The sequence below is a fragment of the Solanum dulcamara genome, chromosome 4 (genome assembly GCF_947179165.1).
Source record: "Solanum dulcamara chromosome 4, daSolDulc1.2, whole genome shotgun sequence".
Taxonomy (NCBI): Eukaryota; Viridiplantae; Streptophyta; class Magnoliopsida; order Solanales; family Solanaceae; genus Solanum; species Solanum dulcamara.
This window is the reverse complement of record NC_077240.1, coordinates 23,172,799-23,198,400: the sequence shown is the minus strand read 5'-3', so window position 1 is coordinate 23,198,400 and position 25,602 is coordinate 23,172,799. Positions and strand designations below refer to the sequence as shown.

The 25,602-nt window shown below is 27.6% G+C and overlaps 1 protein-coding gene, 1 long non-coding RNA gene and 1 other non-coding gene across 3 annotated transcripts; 1 reads left to right on the top strand and 2 right to left on the bottom strand.

Annotated features, from left to right (window-relative positions):
* Positions 1-2,115: 2,115 nt before the first annotated feature.
* On the top strand, positions 2,116-2,187 carry TRNAG-UCC (transfer RNA glycine (anticodon UCC)). Its single transcript has one exon. It is a non-coding gene; the product is annotated as a tRNA-Gly (tRNA).
* A 294-nt stretch (positions 2,188-2,481) lies between these two features.
* Positions 2,482-5,575, bottom strand: LOC129886997 (uncharacterized). The gene is made up of 5 exons (XM_055961925.1): positions 5,227-5,575; positions 5,080-5,157; positions 4,170-4,269; positions 3,329-3,471; positions 2,482-2,774 (listed from the first exon to the last, which is right to left on the bottom strand). Exons 1-5 carry the CDS (start codon positions 5,482-5,484, stop codon positions 2,565-2,567), a joined length of 789 nt encoding a protein of 262 aa, XP_055817900.1. The 5' UTR covers positions 5,485-5,575; the 3' UTR covers positions 2,482-2,564.
* A 17,896-nt stretch (positions 5,576-23,471) lies between these two features.
* On the bottom strand, positions 23,472-24,615 carry LOC129884863 (uncharacterized). The gene is made up of 3 exons (XR_008765992.1): positions 24,528-24,615; positions 24,205-24,398; positions 23,472-23,676 (listed from the first exon to the last, which is right to left on the bottom strand). It is a non-coding gene; the product is annotated as an uncharacterized LOC129884863 (long non-coding RNA).
* Between the last annotated feature and the right edge of the window lie 987 nt (positions 24,616-25,602).

The following is a 25,602-nucleotide window of genomic DNA, read 5'->3' as shown; positions in this document are numbered from 1 at the left end:
AATTTATAAAACACATATAATACAAGTTTTCTTTATGGATAATACATTTATGACACAATTTAATACATTTATAGTCATTGTGTCAATTTCTTACCAAATAATATATTTTAAAACACTTATAATACATTTATATTGCGTGTATAATTCACTTTTAATACATATCAAATTTATTATAGTATTGCTATAGACATTAATAAATAAAAAGTATTACTAAAATCATTAATTTATTTATTAAAAAGTACTCACCCAAGTAGTTTTTTCTTAGTATAAAGGGTATTTGAACTTGAGTTAGGAGGGACATCTTAGCTTTAGCAACTTCATTTTTTGCCACTGGGTTCCCAACAAATATTTCTTACATATTTAATGAGTTTCTCAATAAAAATATAGTGTATGTGCAAAAGTTATTGAATTTTCGGGATCTAGATCCTCCCATACACACAATAACATTTTGTCTTGATTGAATTAAGTTGTAATAAACGTTCAACTTTTATCTTGATACATTTTTTAGAAGAATGAATAGCAAGGATTGATAACGATGAAAAATATCTTGTATCGAGAGTAACTTTTTTCTGATGTTCTAATTTTATATAACTCACGCAATCATATTTTATATGGTTAAAAAATTATCTTACATTCCAAAACTAAAGTTTTTTTTTTTGGATAACATTGTAAAATTACCATATAACAACCAAAAACAAATACAAGCTATGATCATCTCGTCCATCATCAATAGCGATGTTCCTCACGCCTCATATAAACAAAACTACATACAAAAATTCCTGCTCCTACGAGCACTCTTTGAAAGCTTTAATAAACTCTATCCTGTTTACAATTTTCAGTTTGATTTGCTCGACTACATCACTTTTTTGTACATCAACTCTTTTGTATATTCTCCCATTTCTAACCCTCCAAGTGTAATATATTAATCCTCCCATAATAGCTGCCACGCCTTCTCATGAACATCTCAATAACCTGTTTAATTTTCCTATATGGTAGAACTAGCCAAACCATTGGAGTACTTGTGCTTTATCTCTTGCTAATCTGAATTACAAGCAGTCCTTGAGCAAATATTAGCTAGGTTCCACATCTTGTGTATCACACAACCAACATGACATATATTCAACATATATATTCATATGAGGCAGCCTTTCTTTGGTTAGAAGTCTTTGGCACACAACAAACCACATAATAAATCTATGCTTAGGAGGAAAGACACTCTTCCAGACTAGCTCAACAACATCCCACTTCACCTGAACCTCAGCTAGTGCCACGCAGCTTCTAGATATAGAGTAGGTTCATTTTGCAATGAGGTTGTAACATCCATGTACATACCATTCTCTCATTTTGTCTTTCAGTAAATTCAATTTTCTCCAATATCAGCTACTATCCAAGGGAGCTATGTGATTCTAGTATTGATATATGTCTTAATATAGACTCCATGTAGCCATTTCATCTATAATGAGTCTTTCTTTAAAGCAAGCTGCCAGAGCAATTTCCCCACTGAAGCTATTTTTCAATTCCCACGTCCCTTAATGTTAAGACCTCAATATTTCTTTGGTACACAAACTCCATCTCAAGATATTAATGCCACCTTTTTTTTGTCTGTTGTAGTCCTGTTAAAGATACTTTCTACATTTTTCATCAACCTTTTTCACAACTCTCCGAGGCAAGACGAACACAGACCCCCCAAAGCTCAAGTTTATACTTTTTATTTTGCAAGCTTAGCTCATTTGGAGCTCATATGATAAACTTATCAATTTACGAGTCAATCTGACTTTCAAGTTTCATTCCTCCTTATTATCCCAAATTAATTTTAAGCATCAATAATGAATCACACAATTTAATTATCATAGACAAAACAATATGCCTCACACAATTTTCTTCAAAATATTTATATATTTTGTGAATTTTTTAATATGAAAAGTCTATTTAGCTAACCGTAAGATGGTTGTTACGAAGGAGTCAAATGTATAAATCTATTCCTAATGTAGCTAATTTGTTTTCTTTTCCGCTTCTAATTAACCAGAAGTTTTCTTCACTATGTGCGGAGCCTAGGGACAACTTTTTGTGACATTTATTTCTATTTAAATAAACAATATGCCGTCAAAGCAAGAAGCGTCTGTAGTCCAACGGTTAGGATAATTGCCTTCCAAGCAATAGACCCGGGTTCGACTCCCGGCAGACGCAACTCTATAGTTTTTTGGAAAATAATTTCACTTGTTCTGTAAATAGTATATTCTTTGGTTGTCTTATACAATTTACGGCTAGCGACATCCCTATTTATACATAAAAAAGGGTTCAGATGAATCCCGCTGCGTGTAAGAGTAAGAATTTCTCTAAGGGTCTTTGAAATTTGTACAGGCTTGCTTCTTGGAGGATGTAGGAAGCTAATTATTATGTTCTTTGTTTCAATCTGTGGTAAATGTTAGGTGCTGGGATTAATTACTTTTAGAGAGAGAAGTATCTGGTCCTCCATGAGTCTAGAGCAATAAACCAAGGTTTTCAGTTTCAAAAGTTTGATTACTTGGCTATAAATGTATCATCAGTCTGGTACATGTCAACATTTATTCTGACTTGTGCAGAGTATGAAGAATATACAAGGAAGCAGAGGACAGGAAAATACACACGGAGTAGCTCAATAGATCAGTACCAGTGGCTATTGGGACCATCTTGCTCCTCTCGAACATCTTGACAAGAAGGATCATAACAATGACATGTCCAACTTTGGTTTTTAGCTCATCAAGCGAACTGATCTTCATCCATTTTGGCCTCTCCTACATGGTACAATCAACCGACTCAAACAAGAGAACTAAACAGAAACTCTATACCTACAATCACACATACATTTCGTATTTGATGTATGCCAGATGCATTCAGAGGGCTACAACTCATAACAGCAATTACAAAAGAAGGAATGTTGCTTCCTGAAACTTTTACTTCGTATGGTTACAACAATGTTCAACAATACAATTAAATCTTTATTACCTCTTAGTTTACTCTTTTGGGGAGATTCAGAATGCATTATAGTTCTGAGAGTATCACAATCTTAAGAAGACTTCTAGCAGGGTTAGATGATACAATGAACCTTCTCTTAACATATTATATATGGTTGAAAAGTGCACCATATAAGATCATGTGACATGAATGCAATTTCAGCTTAAGCAATGCCATCTCTAATTTTCTTTCTCAAGTAATCAAACAGGAATGAACACACTGAAGTTTATTAAGACAACAATATATAGTGGAAGTATAAGAACCATTAAGATTGGCACAAACGGAATTGGGAAAGCAATAGGGTACAGATATAAGAAGATCCAGAGTGCACTACCTTCAGAGCAAACATCCCAAACAAGGAAGACTGCTTGAGAGCACGGTCAGCAGTTGGATTCCCATCAGCAGAGACATCAGTGATAAACAATCCGTACAAGCCCATCCCGAATATGAACATCACGGTCCCAGCAAGATAAACATCTGCATTACAAGGAAAACAAACTCAGGATCACAACAGGAATGCTAAAAGTTTAGATGTAAACAATGAGGTATTGTATCACCCAAATTGACATTTTAGTTAGAAACTCTGCAACATCCATACAAGTGACAACTAAGTATTCTTTCACAATAACCACAAGGTTTATATAGCTAGGCCATGGCTTCAAGAGCAGTGCACCAAAAACTAGGGAGCTCAGAGGAAGTTACAACGCAACAAAGTTTAAGTGTGTCCAACTGTACACCAACCAATTGGAACAAAAGAAAGACTAATTAACAAGTTCTACGCTTAGACGACTCACTTTTTAAAGAGATACAGATTTTCTACCTATCTTCTAGGTGATATTTTAGATGGATATTTCATACAGTAATGAAGTGATGATAAGCTTTCATCTCGTAAGTGAAACTAAGCTAGAACAGTGAGAGGACTATAGATAAAATAGCAGGCAAATAACTGTAATGTTAAGGAAAACTATCAAGGCAGGCTAGTAAGCATATTTACTGCAATCTATGATAGCTAAAATTATTCCAAAGGGGCCAGTTGAAATCAAAAGATGGGTGATTAAAGATGCATTGAAATTCAATCATTGAATGTCTACCCTCACTGAAGTACCTCTTCTACGATTTTTCTGATTACAAGCATGATGATCTTTAAGAAATCAAAGACCATTTCAGAAACTCACCTATAGCTTCAACCAATCGCAGAACCATTTGTCCTGTGTGAATTCCTTTGACACAGCTCGACCAATAAACCTTGTAAGCGTCAAAGATGTAGATACAACCCTACAAAAGTAAAAGTGGCATTACCTCTTATCTGATGATGACATGTACTATAAGGAAAAATAAGACGCGGATTAGTCAAGGATAAAGCATATGAAGCAACATTAATGTTTTACACCTTATAACACTAGAGAGAGGCTTTTAAAAACATTAATGTATCTAAATAAATAATTGGCTCAGGATAACTGTATTACACTGGGTAAACTATAGACAGAAAATCAATGTTGTTACGCCTAATGTTTTTTTAGTCGACATAAGTGTATGATAACTGATCAAGGATTACAATGGATTAATGTTAGTTTGATTTTCAACATGCCATTTTCATCATATACAAAAGAGCTCCTAAAGTTGCTCAAAGCAAGAAGTTTCACATACCCAATCACCCTAAAGCATGTATTCATATAAGATCTATGAACCAACATCTTATCGGTCTAAGTCTTTAGATTATATATGGTCTAAAAACAACAAGTGTACCAAAGTCAGAGGCAAAGTCAGAATTTGAAACTTATGAGTTTGAGATTTTAGTTATTTTAATGTATAACTTACATAAATCACATGTTGTAAAGAGCTAATTACCATTTTTCCCTGCCCTTTTTCAATTTACAGAAATCCCTTAAAAACATGGTAATTCGGATACATTAATTCACTAATTGAGATACATTAACTAGAATTTTATGTATCAGCAGGTAACATTAATAATTTTACTCAGTTCTAAATTAATAACTTCTACCTATTCAATAGATCTTAAGACAAATACACAAAGGTGTAGATCAAAGCTACTCGGTAAAAACAAGCTAAGCAGTGAGGAATTACATTGAGAAAGCAGAGCAGGGAACCAGCCAATGAACCTCCGATAGCAAGGAATGCCAGAAAACGGAAGTCAAATATTGCCTGTTCAAATTCAGATATCAATTTCTGTTCATATATTAACAATAAGTATCAATACATCAAATTTTGTACCCTTTCGACCGTTGACTCAGTGTTCTGAACCAATCTAACAAATCCATTTTGAGAGGTTTTAGAGGACTCAACAAATGGCACTATTGGTGAGGGTAGTACAGTAGTTTCACTTGATGTGGAAGATGAAGATGATTCATGAGAAGGCATAGCTGATGCTGATGATGCAGATGCAAGTATAATAGGCAATCGTCTGTAATATCTTCGAATTTGAGGGTTAGATAAGGGAAATGATAGTGAAACAGAACTTAATGCAGCCATTGAAGCTGATCAGAAAGAGAATAAAATTGAAATAGTTTTGTGAAGAAGAGAAGAGTACTACTGGGAAATAGTTATAAGAGCACCAAGTACCACAAGGTTTGTTTGGGACCATCTGCATTTGGCGCCTATATCTGTCAAATAAAAGGACAATCCTACTAACATTTTTTTCACATTTCTTGCATGAATAAATATCTTAAAAGTTCACGATTTATCTATTTAAACTTTATTTTATTATTAATAAAATAACTTAACTCAAGTCTTTGTATTAATAAAATCACTCAATTAAATTTATCACTAATTTTTTAAAATAAAATTAAAGAAACTCATTATTTTTTTTATAGAAACTTAATTAATAAAACAAATATTATGATATTACTCTATATTTAAACCTTACTGATAGGTGTATGAAAAAATTATACCCGCATACATTTTAAAATCATTTGTTTGAGATCAATAAAATATACTGTAAATTAGATAAACAAATTAGTGTTATTTCGTGGCGTAACACATTCAAATTGATCAATATAAAGAAGGATATATATATATTATAATGAAAGATTTTTTCGAAAATGGACTGATGGTAAAGGTTTTAACAAATAAGTTTTATCAAATAAGTTGTAAATCCTACTCAATACTCCGTCTCTCATATAGTTTTATCGTGTTTATCTAGTGGTTTACACCATATTTTCCCTGTTTTTTATAACTTACCCTGTTCATCTCTTCCTCTTAACTTAGGTTCTTAACAACTTCATCTTTAACCACACCCCGGACAGACATCTGACAACAAATTCGTTCTTTGTTTATTAATCGGACTTTCAAGGCCAATAATCCTAGAAATTTACAAGTTAATTCATAGTTGTTATTAAGAAATCAAGAGGCTAACCATATACTAAGGGCAAATAAATAAAATTGTACAGTAGTTTACATATAACAACCAGTAAATCAAAGAAATGTCATATTTTTGGGGGGAATCGGGTATAAAACTGTATAAGAATTACATGATTTAACTGAGAGAGGTTTCCCTTTCAGGAACCCCGAAGGACTTTGCAACTAAAACTGAAAAACTTCACACAAACACACTTATTATTATTTCAAACTTTAGTACAAGCCATGATTGTTTTTTGAAGGGTCGAATTTTTTAACATGAAGGAAAGAGGAATATGTTGGGATTTTCAGCTTAAGGCCTTTTTTTTTCTTTTTAAACTTCCGTCTTTCTAATCAACACAGCTCTCTCTTATATAGACTCAAGGCATAAAAAATGAACGGTTTAAGACACGCTACATGGCCCAATTATTTATGGCTGACAAACTGATAAGATTCTTTTAATAATGTTTGTCGGGTGCTCATTGGGCGCCATCGTCACATGCATTATTAATTTTCATCTTTTTTTGACTGACATAGACAGACGTGTTCTTGTCAACAGTTTTTCCTTCTTTTGGAGGATAGTGATAAAGTGACAGCACTCATTACAAGACAATAGTGGGCATACCCACATGACACACCTTTTTCCTTTTGTACAATAACCACAAACGTCTTCTTCATGATGTACATATATCTATCTTCTTGTCTTGATTGCCTTTGAATTGAACTATGTATCTAAATTATGTAATGCAATGGAGTCGAAACTCATTCCTGAGTCATCATCTTCATAGGAGGCTTGGGCATCTTGATAATTATTACTCCCATAGTCTTCATCTGAACTTGGTGTTCTTATTGGAATGGTGTTGACATTTTCGTCTGAATTTATTCCTTCATTTTTTGGATTTGGACTGTCTTTACTAATAACATACTTATCTTCTTCATGATCTTTAAAAAATTATTCTAAAGTCTATTTAATTATAGCTCTGATTTTGTTATTTTTTTTCTTTTTCTGGGCTATAGTCTTTTTGTAATTGTCTTTCTGAAAGAATTTTGGTAATCTTCTTCGTGAGGAAGAAAATCCCTCGTCTTCACTTTTTGGCAAAGTGACAGCCATTAACGGGTTTGATATGTCTTTACCGGCTATCATTTGAATCGGACTAGCTGTACATTGATCTGATACAGTAGATTTCTTAGCATTCAGAGGGGAATGCACACCCTTCTCATCCATTTTTGATTGAGATGGAGAACTCATTTCTTTAGTCTGAGTACTTGTATTATTTGTTTTGGGAATAATTTTACCTTGGAAAGTTTCAAGCTGCTTCAGGAGTCTCATGTTTTCTTGAATGAGAACCTCATTTTTTGTATTTAGTCTTTTAAAGGCTTCAGTCATGGTAGAACAATGATCACAGAAAATTATTTTATTTATGTCTTTCTGAATGTTGTATTGAGGAGTAAAGGTTTGGCTTTGTCTGAGGGATGGTGAAACGTAATAGTTTGGGCCAAGTATTCCTCTGGCATAGTCTAAAGCTTCAGTGAAATTATTAAATCCTTTGAAAAGATGGGTTTTAACTCCATTTATTGAGTCTACTACTTCTATTCAGGTCTGAAAAAGCCATTTGTTTTACCATGTATAACAACGTAATATTTAAATTTATTTTCTCTATTTTTGTCTGAGAAATATTGACATAAAACATTATTTGCTGCAATAAAATGTTTAGTGTCTTGCTTATTATAGACTATCCATAAGTCGTCTACTAAACATTTTTGTGTTTTATCTATATTACAGTCTGGCAGTATTCTGAAAGATAGGTTGCATTGAGGATAAGAAATTAAATTGAACTTGCTAAAGTAAATTATTTCCATCATTTCTATTGTACCCTGGGGTCTAAAGTTAATCTTACCTAGCAATGTCTGAGCGTAGGAGTCTGATTGGGCTATGCCCTTGTCTTTGTCTGTTGGTCAGTTGGTCTCATGCTGAAACATAGTTAATTTAATTAGCTTTAAGTTGTAATCTACACAACTGATCAGCTAATTCATTATCTTTTCCTTTTACATATTGGAAGACTATATTATTATATATAGATATAACATCCATAAAATTTAACCACCGTCTTTTGCTACTAGCCTTACTATTTATTGTTTGGTGAAATTTTACTATGGCTTTATAGTCTGTTCTAATTAATACTTCTTCTTTGTTTAATATGTATAGTTTAAAGTTATTTAATTCATATATTATTGCTAGTACCTCAGCGTCTATACTACTCATATTTTCCTTTTCTTTATATTTACCATTCTGATATGCACAAATTCTTTCTTCGTTTTTACTGCTATATTTACTAGGTCTGATTTTCAAAGCCGCTCCCCATCCTAACTGACTTCCATCAGTTTGGACTACGAGATAGTCTGATTCTAATGGGATGTTTAAATCTGGTATATTTTTAACCTTTTTCTTTATTTGTTTTACCAATTTGATATCTTCTGCATTAAAGTACTTTTTGTCTTTTACTTTCTGTTTTACCATATAAAGGTCCAACTATTTTTTCTAAGTCTTGAATAAAATTTCTAGCATAGTTTACAAGGCCTAAGAATTTTTCTAAATCGTTTGTATTGTCTAATTTATCTGGTATGTCTAATACTTTTTAGCTATATGTGGTTGTAACTTTATTTTACCTTCTCCTATTGTTACATCTAGGAAATTAATATGTGTTTTACATAATTCCATTTTTTTTACTAATTATTATTCCATATTTTACAAATAGCCGAAACACAGTTTGTAGATGTCCAGATGTTCTGGTATATTTTTACTAAATACTAGAATATCATCTACATAGACTAATACAAAGTTCTTATAGTCTCCAAACATATCGTCCATTTTTCTTTGAAATATAGGCGATGCAGTCTTTAATCCAAAAGGCATTGCTAACCATTCAAAATGTCCTTCTGGACAAGTGAATGCTCTCCATTCTATACTTTCTGGGTGCATTTTTATTTGTCAGTATCCAAATTTACAATCGAATTTACTAAATAATTTTTTACCTTGTATTAGTTAATTTTTGTCTGGTAATTTATAAGCATCTGTTCTAGTATTATCATTTAATCTTTTGTAATTTATTACCATTCTAGTTTTTCCTCTTATTTGCTCACTATGGTTTCTTACCATGAATGCAGTAGATCTATGTTTTGAAGTAGATATTCTTATTACTTCTAATTTTAATAGTTCTTTGATTTGTTTACTAAATTCTTTTGTGTCTTCATTGTTTGCTTCTATAGCTGTTGTTTTTATAGTATATTCTAGGTTTATTGTGTCTAGTTTACACATGATTTTATTACAACTCCAATGTATTAAAGGTTTTTCACCAATTATCTCCATTTTATCTAATATTGCTATTATGCTATCTAAATCTTTTAGGTTTTTTTATTGTTCCTATTATGTTTATTCCTTTTTGAAAATTATAAAATTCAGTTTCTACATTTATTAGTGTGTAATCTTTTTCTATATCTTCTAAGTATGATTGTTCTAAATAATCGTTATATTCTTCATACAGGTTTTGTCAAGAGCAACTTCCTCATTTATTACCACATTATTCGCAACATGGCGTTGCATTCTTTTTAGGGGTTGTTATTTCTCTATTTTGGAATCTTCCTTTAGTAGGAGGGTGTATAGTTTGTATCGGAGTATAAGTTGTATTTCTAAATAACATTATTTCATCTCTAGAAAACAAACAACTTCCATTATTTTGTATAAGAAAATGTAATTTTATTACTAAATCTGTTTTGATGTCTCAATCTTTTGTCAGTATTTTATACATATTGTATGTAAGCTTATAAAATTCGTTACATGTATTAATAAAATTTATTTGAACTTTTTCTATGTAATGATTATAGAAGTTATATGTTCCATCCATTTGTATTGCTGATATAGGCTCTTTAAATATTTTTAATACTTTTTCTGGCAATATCTTTTTGTTTATAAGACAACTTGTACATCCTGTATCTACTAGTGCTAGGGTTTCTATTTCTATGTCTTTAATCTTAATTCTATCTAGTACTTTTACTGTTCAAAATTGTTTGTCTTCATTACATATAAGGCTAGTACTATTTTCTTCAATATTCATGAGTTCAGTTTCTATATTATCTAGATTTATAATTCCTTGTGTATAAGTTTCTTCTATTTTCTGCTTTCCTTTTTCTATGGCAATTAGTCTTTGTTAGAATTCATATAATCTTGTTTCTAAAGTTAGTAATTGTAAATTAGTAACTGAGTCTTTTACTGGCATATGTTCTTGTTGTTTGCTTATTTTTATTTCTAATTTAGCTTCTATACAAGTTATACACGCCTCCATGTAATATTTTTGACATTTGGCTCTGTTTGTTCTACTAGGATACCATTTACATATGCTACATTGATTACTATCTATTTTTTTATGTCTTTCAAAATTATGACTACATTCTTGTCCTATATTCATCATAGTAATTAATTGTAAGTCTTCTAGATTTAACGTTCCTCTTTCTAATCCTATTTCATTTATGAGATTATCTTCTTCAGAATCAGAGGACTCTGATTGAGTTTTATCTGCTACTTCAATACTTACTATAGAATATATACTCTCTATGTCTGACATGTATTCATCTACATTTAGTAAAGTTTCTTGCAGTTCTTTGACTAATTGAGAGTTTCTAGTTTTACTATTGTTTCTTTTAGGACATGTATTAGCTAAATGTTCTATACTATCACATGTATAACATTCTAATTTATTTTTGTAGTTTCTATCGTTTCTATATTTTCTAACATGTCTATCTTTATTCAAGTAAGGTTTTTTAGCCGAGGATCTTTTTAAGTAATATTTTTTACGTTTGTATGGTTTTTGATTATACGAAGATCTTTTTTTATATTTTTTCTGTTTACGTGGTTCTTTATCATAGCTTTGAGTTGTATAAATTACAGATTTACAAAAATTCATTTCATTTTGTTTGAGTTGTTTTTGTATTTGCATATTGAGACATTTTTCTTGTAATATTTTTATTACATGCTATATTGTTTGTTCTATTGACCATAAAGCTGTACCATCTTTCTTCTATTTCTCTACCTAAAGCTCCAGGTAATTTATGAAATAATTTTTTACCTAGTTCTTCATTAGAAGTATTACCACTAATTGTGCAATAATAAAAACAATCTTTAAGAAAGTCTTTTATATGCATCCAATTTGTAATGCTTAGTTGTTCTAGTTTTATAACAACATTTCTTTGTAAAGCGACTAGGCCACTATTTGGGTCTTCACCTGTTAATAATACATGTATTTTATTAGCAAAGTTATATGGGTTCTTTCCTAAGTCTATTAGACTCTGGAATTCTTGGGGGTAAGTCTGTTTATATGCTTCCCATACTACTTTACATGATTCTCGTAAGAAGGTTTTTAAATATTTATACATTGTTTCTGCGTTTGTTTCAGGGTAATTCTTTATAAAGTCTGTTATTATTATTTCTTTTCATATATCTATAATTGTATTCCAAATTTGTAGATAATGAGCAGCTATATTAAGTATCTTTCCTTTATTACCTCCCTCTTACAGTCTAATGGGCTCTTCTAGTGGATTCTCCTACCTGCTGACTTGATATTTTCTTTTATTTCTGTGGTTGGTATGGACAAAGCTTTTCTTGGCAGATTTCTAGTACTATACCCAATAGTAGGGGCTTGGCTAGTTCGTTGGAAAGGACTAGCACTATATGCACTTGTTGCTTCATTCATTAGTTCTTTGTAGGTTATTAAAGATTCTATGTCATCTAAGGATTCTATGTCATCTAAGAGATCTATGTTATTTTTAGAGGTCTTTCTTGCACATTTTGTGTCTTCTATCCTGTATGTTAAATTATCATTTCGTTTTGGCCATAATCGAAAATGTTCTATTGTTTCCATGATATCCATTTGACCTTTTTTTTACAGCCTTTACATTTAAAGACACTATATTCGTTTTTCTTGTATAATTCTTTTGTCGTTGCTATGGCATTATCTACCTCATAGCTTTCTTGTATTATTTCTATATTCATAAACTGTTCTTGTTCTGTAGCTATTGTGCTTTCCGTGTCTGTATCATCTATTTGATTTTGATTAGTATAATTATAATTTGTAAATCTTATTGAGTTTTCTCCTTTAGAACTAGTATACATTAGATGATTTTCCGGTGTAAATACTTTTATTTTGCTTAGTTTATCTAAGTTTCATTCTAAGCCTGCATATTCTTCTGGGTTAATTTTAATAGGTTTTATTAGTTTTATACCTTTATTTTCCATTACTTCTACCACATCATTTACTTGAAGCTTATGAAAGAGAGATTTGTTCAAGTCTTGTTATTATTTCTTTTAATTCTTTAATTTCTATAGTTATATTTTCTATTTGTTCTGCAATTTTTTTTACTACTTGTCTTTTTCCTAATTCTTTAGGTTTCTCAATAATTGTTTTTACTAACTTTTCTATTTCTGTCTTTGTAGGTATTTTTTCAATGTTAAACTTTGTGTTTAAATATTGAATCTTTCTATCAATTTCTAATTGTTGAGATTTGAGAAAATCAAAGTTTTGTTCTAATTTAGTTAGTATCTTATTTTGTTTAGTTATACTAATTTCTACAGTTTCTAAGAGGCGTATGACTACCTTATCTTTTAACTGAATGTTATAAATGAGATTGATAATTAAGTCTACTAAAGTATTGTGATTTTTATCTTCGGAATGTAATATGTGTTCTCCCTGTGCAAAATTACACCTAGTAGTATTAGTTTTATGTAAAACTCTGTACTTCTTCTCAGGATGTATTCTTAGATCTAAGTATTTAAGATGTTTTAATGAATCTATTTTGTTTATCCTAAAGAGTTAACTTTCCAGAGTACTTCGTACAATTCTACTCTATAGGTACTAAATCTAATATTGTCTTGAAGTAACTCTGCTCTTAGCTCATTTTCTCTTTGTATATAGCTTCTGTCGAATAGGGTTGTATTTGAAATACTGGTTTATCTAACTGTTTTTTTAATCTAGCAAGGTTTTTTTTAAGTTCAGATCTAAATTTTCTTTCCTCGTGTTTCCAATTTTGACTTAATTTAATCCTTTTTACGTATTCTAGTGGCATAAATATTTATCCTAATGGAATAAAATAAAGTATCTCCTTGTAATGTCTTATCCTAATATTAGAGTAGTTAACTTGTGCTTCTATGCCTTCTAACTGTTTTTGTAAATATCCTTTATGTTGGTCTGAACAATGGTTTAAAATTTGTTGTAACTCTTTTCCAGTCTTTATTACTTGTGAGTTATGATGTTGTTCTTCTTGAAGCCAGTTATGAACTTGTTTATATCTCTGAAATAAAAATTGATTTTGCATTAAATTACCCTAACTAATAAGCTTTGTCGCTTATGCGCATATTACACCATCTTATTCTATTATTGCTATATCTTATATCGCTTTCTTGACTTTGTATTTCCCACTTTAAGGCACTTATAAGGTCCCTTTTAACTATTCGTTCTTGTTTAACCTAGTTATATTTTTTATTCAAGCTATCTATAGTTTCTACTATTTTTAGATATTCCTCTAAAGTCTTTTTAATTGTTCAACTGTTTGTCTGATCTTGTATTCACGATATAATAACCAATATCTAGATCTTATGTCTATGTATGCAAGATGTCTTTTCATAAATTTTTTGGTTGTGCTCGTGCTTGAAGGTGTTTAACAAATTTATATTCTAGTCTAGATATTATATCAATTAATTCGTCTAATCTACTATTATCTTCTTTGGTCTGGTTTAAACGTTTATATTCCCAATATAAATTTTTTAACTTCCTTTTAGATTCTTTGAAAGCCTGAGTATTTTTAAATGGTCATCGCATTTAGAGTCCACAGAAACTTCTCGCTCTGATACCAAATTATAATGAAAGATCTAAATAAAATAAATGATTTTTTCGGAAATGGACTGATGATAAAGGTTTTAACAAATAAGTTTTATCAAATAAGTTGTAAATCCTACTCAGTACTCTCTCTCTCATATAGTTTCATCATGTTTATCTAGTGGTTTACACCTATTTATATATATATATATATATATATATATATATATATATATATATATATATATATATATATATATATATATATATATATACAACCTTAGCAGTATGCACTCTTATTTAATGCCTATTTAGTTAAAAAAAATTGGTAGGAAAGCAACGATCATGATACACGATAAGTTTTAAATGTACAGTAATATCATAATATTTATTTCACTAATTAAGCTTGTCCGATAAAGTTTCTTAATGGTTTTTTTTCAATTTTATTTATCTATGGCGTTCATATTTATATGACATAAAAAACAACTTATTTTGTCATGTCAAATGTCAAAAAAAATTAATAATAAATTTAGTTAAGTGGTTTTGTTGATATAAGATTTAAGTTGAGTGATTTTATTGATACAAAACAAAGCTTAATAACTTTGCTAGATAAATTCTCAAAGTTGAATTATCTTTTGGAATATTAACTCGTACTCCCCTATAAATTATAGTCTTGAATGTGATCTATTACTAATACTATCATTAATAATGTTGATATTAGTTATACTGGTATTAGGATGCTAAAATTCAATAAATCCAAATTTTCTTGAACTTGATAAGTGATATTCAGTGCACGTTTAAATTTTACGTGCCTAATCATCTTTCTGAATTTGGTAATTTGATATTCTCGACCCTCTTAGATACTGAGTGGCAAAGAATGTAAATGCACTATCTTTTAGGAGCGTGTGAGGAAAGTAAAATGATTATTTGTTTCAATCTAAATTTACATAACTAAGTTAACACTCTCTTTATTTTAGGAAAAATTATATGACTAAGCAAATATATACTACTTATCTATTTAAAATAGCTATAGTTAGAAAATATTACTGCTCCTCACTAACATTTAATACTATTTATGTGGGACCACTTCCGATTTTGTATATCCAAAATACATTATCATATTTTTGGTTTCTCCCAATTATACAAAGTAGACTTTCTATCCCTTCATAATCTTTTCATTGTTTTTTCTCCTTAATTCACTCAAGTACAATCATATTTCAAATTTCAAAAATTTCGTTTCTCCCTCTCAAATTTTGCTCCCAAAAATTGTGTCTCCCTTCTTCGTCTTCTCCGTCATAAATTTTGTGTCTCCCTCTATCGTCTTCTCTGCTCAGGTCAATTTCTCGATCTTCTTCTCTGTACACTATCATTCTTAGGGAGAATATTGTTGTTCTGTATGTTGTCATTTTCAATTTTCTTTGAATTGACCGAATTCTGGATTGAGAAGTCATCAAATTGAGATTTAAAGTGAAGAAAAAAGTTAGAATTTCATTTATTAAACTCAGCACTCATGGTCTTCGGCGCTTCAATGGAGGAAACATAGAGATCCGACTCACGAGTTAATGGACCAACAAGATGGGGAAGATCTTGAGGTATTTGTATATCTTTTATGTTTGATTTGTATATGTATCATTAAATACGATCCGTTGAGATCCTGTTTGTATACAATTGTATCCTGTTTGTATACAAATTTGTTGGTAAATTTTATTTGTATAAGTTATGAAAAATTCATAACTATATAAATTCAGATTTTTTATATAATTATTTTGTTTGTATATGATTTGTTGATACATTTGATTTGTATATATTAGATCATAGGATTTAAATAGTATGTTTAAATGAAATGTATATATTGATTATATATTTTGTATAAGTATGTTTTTTTAGTAAACCTTACCTAAATCACATACTGAAAAGGCTCAATTACAATGTATCCCTTATTTTTATGAAATTACGCGATTTCCCTTTTTTTTCAAATTTCTGATACATTACTTGCTGAGCTGATACATCAGTTTTTGGGTGTAAGAACAATTAATGTTGTTGGGTTAATTATGGGAAGTAACGTAATTCAAGTTATAATTGATTGTTTCAATCAATTACCACGCTAATTAAGGCAAAGAATTCTTTAAAAAAAGAAACAGATCTTGACTATGAAAGAAAACTCAAAAACAGAGCATATCAATGGATGTCTTGTTGAAGCACGAGAGTTGCCTATAATTGACTTTTTGGAGCAAACGAGAATGTTATTTGGTTCTTGGAACTGCAAAAATAGGGAAATAACAGCTTATACAAAACATACTTTGGGTAGAAAATTCGAAGATATCCTAGTATCAAACACAATGAAGTGTTCGAGAATGAAGGTACACACCAGTTATTTTTTTAAGTAATTTTGTCTGCACAACAGAGGATCGCAGCAGTTATCTCACCACATACCAAAAAAAGGCTAGTTAACTAAATAAAAGAGATCACAGTTAAATTGGAAAAGTTATCTACTTGATACATATTTGCTTGATACATAGCTATAGGATACATTAGTTTTGTATTTTTTGTTATCAGTATTACCTGATACATCAGTTCTGATACATTATTTCTGTATTTGATACATCATTGCTGATACATATCTGTGATAATTATTTAATGCAGATTGTTGCTTCATCAGAATATCTTTATTCTGTTTATGAGTCAGGTATAAGATACATTGTGTGTCTTGAAAGAAAAATATGCAATTGTGGCAGGTTTCAATTAGATAAGATACCATATCCACACGCAATTGCAGTATTGAAGAGCAAGAACATTACAGACATGCACCCATACTGTTCTGATTACTACAAGCCAAAGGCGTTGGCAATTACTTATGAATTTCCAATGGTTCCAATGCCAGATAAGAAAGATTGTTCTATTTTGAAAGAAATTTTGGAAGAATTCGTCTTGCCACCAAGATACAAAAGGATGCCAGGAAGACCAAAGAAAGGAAGAAAAAAGTACTCTAGTGAGAAGATAAGAACGAGCACAAATTCTTGTAGTCGTTGTGGCCATGAAGGCCATAACAGAAACACTTGTAATTTCATTCTCAAAGAGAAATAATGTTTTGTTATGCCAGGATACATTTTATTTGGATCATGTACTTACATTTACATAGTTTTTTTTACATTGTGGGTTGTATTTGATACATATATCAATTAACTAGAGTAGTAATTGAATATCAATAATTGATATATGGATGGTTGGTAATTATGTTCATTGTAAGTTACTTGGTATTGATAGTAATTTCGAATCTGATACATATGAATAACAGATACATAAACATTCGACGTATTAAGGTTGATACTTTAAAGGTTGTTGTATTAGTTTGTCAACTGGATTATGGTTGATACATAACATGTTGTATTGATATAGGTTGTAGATGTATCAGAAGTTGTAAAGATTGATGCATGAGATTCTGATACATACATGTAGATGTATTAGAATCATTAAATCTTGATACATTACAATCTGATACATAAATAATATGTATCAGAAGCTGTAAAGATTGATGCATGAATTATGATACATAAATGTAGATGTATCAGAATCATTAAATCTTGATACATTACAATCTGATACATTAACAATATGTATCAGAAGCTGTAAAGATTGATGCATGAGGTTCTGATACATAAATGTAGATGTATCAGAATTATTAAATCTTGATACATTACAATCTGATACATAAACAATATGTATCAGAAGCTGTAAATATTGATGCATGAGATTTTGATACAAAAATATAGATGTATCAGAATCATTAAATCTTGATATATTACAATGTGATACATGAAGTAGATGTATCGGAAGCATTCAAGTTTGATAAATCAAAATATGATACATAAATATTAGAAAAACTTAAAAGTCTGCTAAATTGTTGAATAGCCAAAAAAAATATTTACTATTGGTGCAAAAATATAATTATACATTCTATTACTATAAAATTAAAAAAAAAACTACTCGACGTCCATCGGTTCTCCTTGACCAGGATGTATGAAATCTCTCTTAGATTTTTTTGGATCATCGTTGTCGCTAACATAACCATCCTTGGCCTTCCAGACATTGCAGACATGCACCCATTGTTATACCCCATTTTAACTCGAGGTCAAACGGTGTACAACATATTGATGATTCCTACATTATTTAATTTTAAGGAGTCGCCACCTAATTATTTTTAAGGTAAATTAGGATACCTAAATAATTAACTTATTCAATGCTAAAAAAAATGATCTCCGATTAGTGGTCTACTTAGCTTATGAGATTCTAGATAAGGGTTCTAGTTATCCTAAAGGGAAGGGGTTAGGCATCCTTCAAGATTCGTTAAAAAACGATTACCGGCCAAATTTAGGTTAAATGATTAAAATTATAAAAAGGTTGCTCAAAAGTTTTGAAAACAAAGCTTAGTAACTAAGTGAGTGTTTAAATGCGATATATATATATATTAATAACTAAGCCTTAAAGAAATATATTGATTTCTTTTATTATGATGAACCATTTTAATTAAAGTTTCACAAATCTAAATATCCATATAATGTTAGCTATTGCATTAGTGAGAACACAACGACAACAATAATAATAATAATATGATAAATAATAACAATAATAATAATAATAATAACAACAACAACAATAATAATAATAATAATAATAGAAATAAAAATATTAATAATGGCAGTAAATAATAATAATAATAATAATAATAATAATGATAATAATAATAATAATAATGATAGTAACACTAAATAATACTAATAACGATAATAATAATAATAATAATAATAAAAATACTAATGATAATAATGATAACGAATTTAACACTAATAATACTAATAAAGATAACGATAATAATATTAATAATAATAATAGTAAAAATAAAATACTACGAAAAATAATAGTAACGATAATAATAATAATAACAGTAAATGAAAATACTACTACTACTATTAGTACTACTACTAATAATAACAATGATGAAGAAAATAATAATAATAATAATAATAGTAGATAGAAATACTACTAATACTAATGATAATAATAATAATAATAATACTAACAGTAAAATAAAATACAACTACAACTCATAACAACAACAACAACAATAATAGTAATAATAATAATAGTAAATAAACTATACTAGTATAATAATGATAATAATAATAACAAAAATAATAATAATAATAATAATAATAAGTAAATAATAATAATAATAATAATAATAATGATGATGATAAATAGTGATAACAACAACAATAATAATAATAGCAATAATAATAATAATAATAATAATAATATGATAACGGTGTATATAATAGCAATAATACGAATAATAATAACAATAGTAATAATAATAATAAGAATAAGAATAATAACAATAAGCATAATAAATAATAACGTTAATAACAAATAACAATAACATATAATAATAATAAAATAATAACAATAATAGTATAATAATAATAATAATAATAATAATAATCATAAATAAAACATCGATAAATATAATAATGATAATAATAATAATGATAATAACAATAAATAATAATAATAATAATAATGATAATGATGATGATATTAATAATGATAACTATACTAGTAATGATAATAGTAATAACAATAATAATAACAAAAATACTAACAATGATAGTAATAATAGTGAAATAAAAAAAAACATTGCTACTATTAATAATAATAATGACGAAAATGATAATAATAATAATGCAAATAATAATAATAATAATAATAACGAAAATGATAATAATAATAATAATAATAATAATAGTACTACTAATAATATTAATAACGAAAATAATAATACATATAATAACATAATAATAATAATGGTAACATTAATAATAATAGCAGTAAACAAATGTACTAATAATAATGATAATAATAATTACGAAAATATTAATAAACTAATAATAATAATAATAATAATAATGCTAACAGTAAATAAAATACTACTACTAATAATAATAATAATAAAAACGGTAATAATAAAAATATATACTACTACTACTAATAATAATAATAACGAAAATAATAATAACAATAACAATAATAATATTAATAATAATAATAGTAATACTAACAGAAAAATAAACATTCTACTGCTTCTCTTAATAATATTAATAATGAAAATAATAATATTAATATGAATAACGAAAATAATAATAATAATAATAATAATAGTAATACTAACGGAAAAATAAACATACTACTACTTCTATTAATAATATTGACAGCGAAAATAATAATAATAATAGTAATAACAGAAAATAAAATATACTAATAATAATAATAGCAATAATAATTAAAATAACAATAATAACGACATCAAATAAACAGACACTTTAAGAATAATAATAACAATAATAATAAATGCTAAAAAATATAAACAGCCCGGATTGACACTGAATATGGCGATCTTATTCGTTTGCTATTTTTAAAAGATCTAGGATATCGACTCCATGTGAGGGTAGGATGATTATATCGAGTCTAAGATCAAGACTCCATTTTTGCTCCAGGGGTGTTCATGCAAAACAAGAAAATAATGACGAAATTAGCAAGATAATAATTTAGGATAACCTTTTATGATAATAACAATGAGAAATAAAAGAAGAACGGAGTAAATATTACCTGTTGCTGGGCAGTGAACGAAAATGTTTTGGTCACGAATATACCCTTGTTTTTCGAGTAAAATCGAGTTCAAATTGAGAGAAAATTCAAAAATTCTTCCATATTCTGTATATGTTCGTGTAAGCCCCCCTTATTCTGTCTAATCCCTCTATTTATAGAGAGATAGAAATTAAATAAAAATAAAAATAATAACGGATGATTAAAATAATGTGGAGTGGGCGAAAATATAAAATAATGCGAAACGGCGGAAAAATAATAATTAATACGAAATGGGCGGAATATTTAAATAATGCGGAATGGGTGGATTATTAAAATAATACGGAACGACGGAAAAATAATAAAATAATGCGGAATGTGGCAAAATATTAAAATAATGCGGAATGGGCAAAATATTAAAATAATGCGGGATGAATAGAAAAAAAAATAGCTGAAAGAATATATATATATATATATATATATATATATATATATATATATATATATATATATATATATATATATATATATATTATATATATATATGTATATTGATGGGAAATTAATATATTTATTATTTATTTATTTTTGGGATGAAGAACAAAATTATTTTTATTATTTTATTTATTATATATTTTTATTATTATTATTTATTATATATTTTTAAAAAAAAATAAAAAAAAATCGGATGAATATATATATATATATATATATATATATTCGGAAGAATATATATGGGGACGCGTGGTATAAATTAATATTATTTATTTTTATTTCATTAATTATTTATTTTAAAAATAAAATCGGATGTGAATATATATATTTTGGAAAAGAGATATAATATTAATATGGATATATGTGCAGGGGACAATCATGGAATAAAAAATGGTATAGGGATATGGGAAGGGGGACAAAACATATAATAATATATATTTTTTATTTATATTTTTTATTTTTTTAAAAACAAAATCGGATGAATTATTTATTATATATATATTTTTATTTTTATTTTTTTAAAAAAAAATTCGGATGAAAGAATACATATTTTTTTATTTTTTATACATATTTTTTTATTTTTTAAATAGGAATATGGGTGAATATATATATATATATTTAAAATGGACAAAGAATGATGAGCGGGGCACGCGTGGATTAAAATAATATATATATATATATATAATTTTTATTAAAAAAGACAAATAAAAATAAAAATAAAAAATAAAAATCGGATGAATATAATATATATATATATATATATATATATATATATATATATATATATATATATATATATATATTAAAATAGTACAAAAGTGCGGCGAGAATAAATAAATAAATATATATATATATATATATATTATTATATTCATTTTTTAAATTATTTGGATGAAAAGAAAATAATTATATATTTTAATATTATTTAATATTTATTATTATTTATTTTTTTTAAACAGGGGACAACGGGTGATGGTTATTATTAATATAGTATTAATATAGGTATGGGTAGTAAATTAAAATATTTTTTTTTATTATTATTATTATTATTTTTTTGGAAGATTAACATTATTTAATTATTTATTTATTTATTATTATTTTAAAAGAGGGACAAAAAGGTGTGCAGAATATTATTATTTTATTTTTAATTATTTTTATTTTCGGATGAATAAATAATATATATATTTTTTAATTTCTTTATTTATTATTATTATTATTTATTTATTGATTTATTTATTTTTATTTTTTGACGAGGAGATGACAGATATATTATTTGCGTGTTGTAGTATTAATGAAAAAAATAAAAATAATAATAAAAAACTGTTAATTCAATATTAATTATTTGTTATTTAGGAGAAGTAATGAAAACGTAAAATTAATTAGTGAAATTGGTTATCAAATTAGACGAATTAATTTACGATCTTCTTAATTTTAACAAAAGTAAAATGATTAACCTCATTGTAACTAATTATTAATTTATGAAATAATTAATTATAGTAAATAATAATTTTCTTTTTATAAGTCAAACTTAAATATTACTAAGAGATAATGACTATATATATAAAAAAAAATGCATGTGTTATGAAGATAACAAATTATTTAAAATACACTTGAAAATATGCATTGTTTTATAAAAGCCAATTATTTTAATTTAATTAAAATTGAAGAAGTCTAAAATTAAAATAAGATGAGTATGCATTAATTAATTAACAAACCTCTCATTTTTTACAAAGTAAATAATTAACTTCAGTTTAAATAAATTAACTTGAAATATGAGTCTATTAATTAAAATCCAACTAATTAACAGAGCTATTTATTTTAAAAATAAAATCTTTTGAAACAATTTTTTTGAATAAATAATAAAATAAATTATATTCAAAAATTATTTTATAAATATATATATATATATATATATATAGAGAGAGAGAGAGAGAGAGAAATTAATTTAAAATGATGATACCATATATGTATATTTCATTTTTTATTATTATTATTATTATTTAATTTTATATATATATTTTATTTTTATTGTATTATTATTATTTTTTTGTAAAAATTACGTTGTTAAGAGTAAAAATTGGGTGTCAACACCCATACTGTGTAATTCCTCTTTGTTTTTTTGCTCGACCTCAAGAAGTAAGAGGCATTTGATGATTTGCCCTTGAAAATTGCACTGTGGCATATCTAGATAGTGACCAAGTATGATTTGTCGAAATAATTGTATAGATTCATCACTTATTTATGATTTGAAATCATCAATAAAATTAGTCGTATATGCAGTGCCGAATCTTAGGGAGTGTGAGGGGATCTTCTTGATGACGTACTTCATTCCCTGCATTGACATGAAAACTGATTAAATATAACTTAATTTTTATATTTAAACATGATGTATCAGAAGCATTATATCTTGATACATAAACAAGATGTATCAGGAGCATTAACGTTTGATACATGAGAATCCAATAAAAAAAATGATGTATCAAAAAAAAAGATAAGAATCTGATACATAGAATAGATGTATCAGGAATCAGTAAAACTTTAGAAAAATGACATTTAAAAAAATTATATAAACCGGATGTATCAGATTCTCATGTAAGCTTGATACTTGAGAATCTGATATATAAATAACATGTATCAGAAGCAGTAAATCCTGATATATGAGCATTTGATACAAAAAGACAATGTATCATGAAATAGATAAGAATATGATACATAAAGTATATGTATCAGGAATTAGTAAAACTTTATAAAAATGACATTTAAAAAAAATATAAACAGGATGTATCAGATTCTCATGCAAGCTTGATACATACGAATCTGATACATAAAATTATATGTATCAGGAGCAGTAAAAAACCACATTAAAAAAAAGGGCGTGTTGAAACTCCTTCAATCTTCTTGTTGGCTTCTTTGGGTGAATGTTGAACTTGAGATTTTGATTTCAATTTCTCACGGAGCTTATCCATCACTGATGGATCGTTACGATGTTTGGATCTAACCTCGTCCGGTGAATCAAGATTTTCTTGATTTTTATTCAACTGAGTGAGACCAACACTAAAAGATGGAGCGGATTCCATGTGAATCAGTGAACAATGTGAGAAAAAAAATTACAGAAGAAAACAGAGGAAATCGAAGAAGGTGAGAATGAAGTGAGACACCATTAAAGGAAAAACTTGAATATACCTTACTTGGATTCTTGAAATTGAGTAATAGATGGACTGAAATTGAAAACAAGAAACTGCCATCAAGGAGGCTAAAGAATAGGCGTAAATTTAGGTAACTGATATAAGATAAAAGTGATGTATCAGTGAAATAGGGAGAGAGTTAAAAAAATAGGGATTTTTGATATTTTTCCAACTAGTTGGGAGTATTAGTAAATATGGTAATATAACATGTGTAAATGGATAATTTTCCCTTTTTTTTAACATAGTATGTGGATATTTGTATGAAAACTTTAGGAAAATTGTTTTATATGTTTCGAAATATAATTTGTATACAATTTATATGTGTATGAATTGACTATTGATTTTGTTATTATATGTATAACTGATAAGTATTTGTGGATGTTTGTAGATTTAGTAATTTATGTTTTTGGTATGAAATTCTAATGAGATACAATCTCGTGATTTATGGGATTGTTTTCCTTTTTCACAACCAAGATTATCTCTCATTTCCTCAAAAAAATTTGAAACCCGAATTATATAGATTATTAAATGCACGAGAAATATACTAGCGAAAATACCTAGCAAAGTTATGGAGCATAATAAGCAAATTGTAGCTATGGAGGCTCATTAAGTTTTTTTTCTCTTAGTTATTTATGAAATTTCCTATTTATTTTATCCAAATAATAAAGAAGATTTAAGCAAAGTAATGAAGTTCAAATAGTTTATTTTATAAAAAAGAAAAAATGTATATATTTCAACTATGCATTATTTTTTTCTCGGATCAAATTCGTAAAATATTTATTTAGAATTTTATTTTTTCTTATGCTTTTTCTTTAGATGCAATTTATTTGTTTTAAATGTGTATTTCTTCTTTTCCTTGGACAAATATACGTAAACGAACTTGATTAGAATATCATTATCTTTAGCCTAATACAAAATTATAATTAAAATACTTATTCCAGGTTTTCTTCTACAGAATTGACCTGAAAAGATGATATAATTGGTGAACTTAAAAAGGATAAAATATATATTTTATTCTAAAAATATCTCACACAAATAAGAAAATTCACGTGGCAGCGAGTGTGTCACACTTT